The 4,464-nt window shown below is 50.5% G+C and overlaps 1 protein-coding gene across 2 annotated transcripts in view; it reads right to left on the bottom strand.

The window, feature by feature from the left end:
* The window catches only part of HMBS (hydroxymethylbilane synthase), a 7,514-nt gene extending 4,400 nt beyond the window's left edge, over positions 1-3,114 (bottom strand). Inside the window, exons 1-2 of one of the 2 annotated variants that reach the window (XM_027835653.1) lie at positions 2,983-3,114; positions 174-227 (exon numbers count right to left, since the gene is read on the bottom strand). In XM_027835653.1, the coding sequence (XP_027691454.1) occupies positions 174-227; positions 2,983-3,012 (84 nt within the window). In that variant the 5' untranslated portion in view covers positions 3,013-3,114. The other variant, XM_027835652.1, reaches the window with a different exon arrangement.
* Between the last annotated feature and the right edge of the window lie 1,350 nt (positions 3,115-4,464).

Raw genomic sequence — 4,464 nt, forward strand, 5'->3', positions numbered from 1 at the left:
AACAATTTTAGCCCCTCTCCAAAGAAGTCCAGCCTTAGAACATTTCTCAGTAGAGACCAGACTAAAGCCTATCTTCTGCAGCTGCCCCACTTGGAGTGGTGAAGCAGCTGAGTTCCCTACGTCCCCCAAACTCTGATTCCTGGTGTCTACAACAGCATGAACCCCTATCCCACCTGGCTCTTGCGAGTACCCACGCGGATCACTCTCATCTTTGGGCTGTTTCCTTCCTGTTGAGAGAGAACCCAGAGTTATTACCCTCCTCCGAACCCTTTCCCCTGTAAATCCAGAATCCCAGAACAACAGAGACCTCAAGAGGCTGCCGGAGGGTCACTACTCTGTTACTCTGATGCCATCCCCTCCACTTTCTTCAAAGTCTTGGATTAAATTTCAAGTGACCTTCCTGCCTTACCTGGGAGGAATAAGGCTTTTCCAATGGCCAAACAAAGATGAAGGGTACAGGCAGCTATACTTACCAACAGGACTCTGAGCCCTGGAAGCAAGACTGAGTAAGGGAGTACTTGAAGGCGGTCCTGGATCCACCCAGGTGGGAAGGGAGATAAGTGTCATCAGGCCAACCACCAGGAGGGTGGGGTCAGAACTGGAAGGGGGGGAGGGAAAGGGGAAGGGGGGTGTTCTTTGGAGCAACATCGGAGGTGGCCACACACTGGACAACTTGTGCTGAGTCACTGACAGTTGGAAAGCTCAGTGACCCACACCAAAGTGGACAAAAACCCCATCTACACAACCACTGGTGCTACCCAAATGCTAAAGTCACCATTGTGCCTATAACTTCAAATGTTCTAGAAACGTGGTAAGTGATGGCAATGGGACAGGAGGAAGGAAGGAGGAGCCTAAGAGAAAACAAATCATTCTTCATCGGTCTGTTGTGGAGACACAAATCCCCTCCTCTGGTTTCATGAGCAAAGAAACTCCTAGACACAGAAATTGAGACTTGGAACCAGAAGGGACACATTCTTTCCTCTTGGTAGGGTTCTCTGAGAATATCTGCCAAGGGACCAGGAAGGAGGATTTATGCCCTGAAGGCCAGAAAATAGGATCACATTTAACTGAAATTGAGTCCAGCTACTACCTGATGCCTGTTTTCCCTGCCCTAGGCCTATGAGGAGGGGGGAGGGGGAGGCGGAGACTTACTGCAGCTGAGTATATAAAGGATATGTCAATTTGCTGCTGTCCATCACAGCCATCTCTCAAATAAACGTATCCAAAGAGAGCACACCAAAGTCAAGCCCAAAATCCTTGACCTGGGGGCAGCTAGGTGGCACAGTGGATAGAGCACCAGCCCTGAAGTCAGGATGACCTGAGTTCAAATCCAACCTCAGACCAAACACTTGACACTTACTAGCTGTGTGACCCTGGGCAAGTCACTTAACCCCAATTGCCTTAAATAAAAAAAAAAAAAACCACAAAAACCTTGACCTGTCTAACAGGAATCTCTGCTGTGTTCCAGTACATCCACTGGATAGATGAGGGAGCCCACAGAAATGAGTCAAGAGCATTTCAGAGCTCAGAAATTCCAAGTGGGAATGGCACTTCCCGGTATGGCAGGGAATCTTTTAATTCTGAGTGGTGTGGACAGTGGAGATAAATTCCCCTTTCTCCCCAGTACCCCAGATACACCTTGGCCAATCATGGCTATGGTGTTATCTCAGTGACTAGCAGGAGCCCTTGAGGATGACTTGAATCAGGCCACATTAGGATCTGTGGGAGGAACTAGAGATGTTTATTTACCTAAATGAAGTCTCTTTAAACGCTAGGAAGGACAACCTTTGAGAGAGGGAATACTTATTCTGCTTGGCTCCAGGCAACAGTGGCAGAGGCCGCCAAGCAGACTTGGCCAAACATTTGCCATCGAGATAGTAGAGAGTAAGGGTTGCTGTACCACATGACCTCTGAGATCGATTCCAATTCCGTGAGTCTACAATTGATCTACGATTGTAAGGAAGTAGCTCCTGGGAGGAAGGGGTGACGGTCAAGTCTTGGCCCACACCAAACGGCTCCCTCAAACTCCAAAGTCTGGAGGGGACCAGGGAGTCTGAAGCAGGGCATCTGCACGCTAAGCATCTGTAGGCTAAGGGGGGAAAAGGACAAGATGAGCAGTAAGGGTTAGTGAAGAAGAAGAGAAAAGAAGCAATTCGGGAACGTGTGGAGTAGTCCCTTCGCCTCTGGATATGGGGGAGGGGGATCCCAGGGTAACCAGCAGGAAGGGACTTCAAAGATTATACAATCGGCGGGCGTGACTATGTGCTGCCAATTTTTTTTTTTATAACTTGCAATGTAATTGGATTTTATAACTTTCAATGTAATTGGATTCTTTCGCAATACTACATATTTTATTTTATGCATTTAAAAATTATTCCGAGAAGGGGTCAACAGAGTGACAAGGTGACACCAAACATGCCCAATCCTCTCATTTCACACGGGACAAAACTGTCCGGAGACGCCGCTCGTAGATCGCAGAACCTAGCGCCGGCTGCGCGGCTCACACGCGGCGCTCCGCCTGCCGACGGGCGGCCGGCTCCCCAGCCTCCAGCTCCCCAGCCTCGGGTGCGAGGCGCGACCCTGCGGCCCCTACCCTGCTGCGGCCCTCCGTCAGTTTCCACCCGGAAGCAGGCCGCCAGCGGGGGGCGGGGGGGAGCGCCTGCCCCGGGAGCCTTAGCTCGGAGACAGTGGCCCGCATTTCCTCCACGCGATACAGCCAAGCGCCTCCGACCCCCGCGCCTACAGGGAGCTTCTCATCTCGGAAAATTCGGCCTCCCCAGCAGCAGGTCCGAGGAGACCCCCGCCCACCCCGGGCACTTTCGGCCGGGGCGACTTTGGCCGCTGTCTCTTTAAACCCCATTCAAAGCCCGGCACCAATAACAGTCATTCCGACCAATAGGCTGCGGAGGACGGCGGCCAACAGCCAATCATTTGTCCGCTAGACGCAGAGCCGCAAACAGGGTCGGTCGGGACAGGACTCACCCCAGCGGTCGCATCTCCGCTCACGGACATGACTCCGTCCGTAGAGTGAGGCTGGAGGGCGCGCGCGGGCAGACACTCCCGGCTTGCCGGGGACGCGAGACCCTCAGGCCTGGTGGGGGGCCGGGGGCACGTGGAGACTGCGCTGTCCCGGCGGCCTCCGGCTCCCCGACACTCGCGGAGGACCTTGCGTCACTTCCGCTGCGTCCCTTAAAGGGGCAGACCTCTGCGCGGCCGGAGGCTGGAGCTTGAGACCCGTAGAGGGCGGGGCTGGCGCACTTCTGCGGCGTCTGCTCCCAGCTCAGCTTCTTCCTGAGAGTTAGGGTTCCTGCCGAAGGGCAGGGCCCCCCAAAGAATCCGAATGGCGTCCAGGTCTGCCAGGACATTCTCTTAAAGAAAAAGTTAGGGCAGCTAGATGGCACAGTGGATAGAGCACCAGCTCTGAAGTCAGGAGGACCTGACTTCAAATTTGGCCCCAGACCAAACACTTGACACTTACTAGCTGTGTGACCCAGGGCAAGTCACTTAACCCCAATTGCCTCACCAAAAATAAAATAAAATAAAATAAAGACTAGATTTCAATTTAAAAAGAAAAAAAAAGTTACTCGACCCAAACAAAACAGCTGGAAAGGACCTTGGCACTTATTTGACAGTTGAGGAATCTGAGGCCCAGAGAACCAAAGTGACTTCTGTGTGGTCACGAAAGGCATAAATAGCTAGACTGGGTTTGGACCCTGTCCGTTGATTGCAGATCTATAGCAATGCTAAAATGCCTTTACTTTCCCTATACCCCATTAGATTGTAAGCTCCTTGAGGACAGAGACTCTCTTTTGCCTTTTTGTATCCCCAGCACTTAGCACAGTGTCTGGCACATAGCAGGTGCTTAATAAATGTTTATCAGATTGAATTATCCTCGAACATGTAAAAATTAACAGGTATACTACCTTTCTTAGTGTTACATGTTGGTTATGGCACTGACATGCTGAAGGACCAGGTTGGTGAAGGGCCTTGAGATCATGCCAGGAGTAGGGATTGTTTCCAGTTTTTGTTTTTGTATCCCCAGCACCTACCATAGTCCCTGGTATATAGATAGGAGTGCTTGTTGATTCAAAGGAAGGAACAGGGGATGTTTATCTTTGATAGGACTTAGGGGGACAGGTGTCTTAAACTTTGTAATATGGAAGACATATTAGACTGCTTGGTCGAAGAGAACATAAAGTAGGACCAAATGGGACAACACAAAGTTCTTTGCAACTCTTCAAATGCTATACAAATGCTAGTTATTAATAAAAACTAGGGCATACTCAGCAGTACCACTTCTAGGTCTGTATCCCAAAGAGATCATACAAATGGGAAAAGAACCCACATGTACAAAAATATTTATAGCAGCTCTTTCTGTGGTGGCAAAGAATTGGTAATGGAGGGGATGCCCATCAATTGGGGAATGGCTGAGCAAGTTATGGTATATGAATGTAATGGAGTACT

The sequence above is a fragment of the Vombatus ursinus genome, unplaced genomic scaffold (assembly GCF_900497805.2).
Source record: "Vombatus ursinus unplaced genomic scaffold, bare-nosed wombat genome assembly UNPS02014816.1, whole genome shotgun sequence".
NCBI lineage: Eukaryota > Metazoa > Chordata > Mammalia > Diprotodontia > Vombatidae > Vombatus > Vombatus ursinus.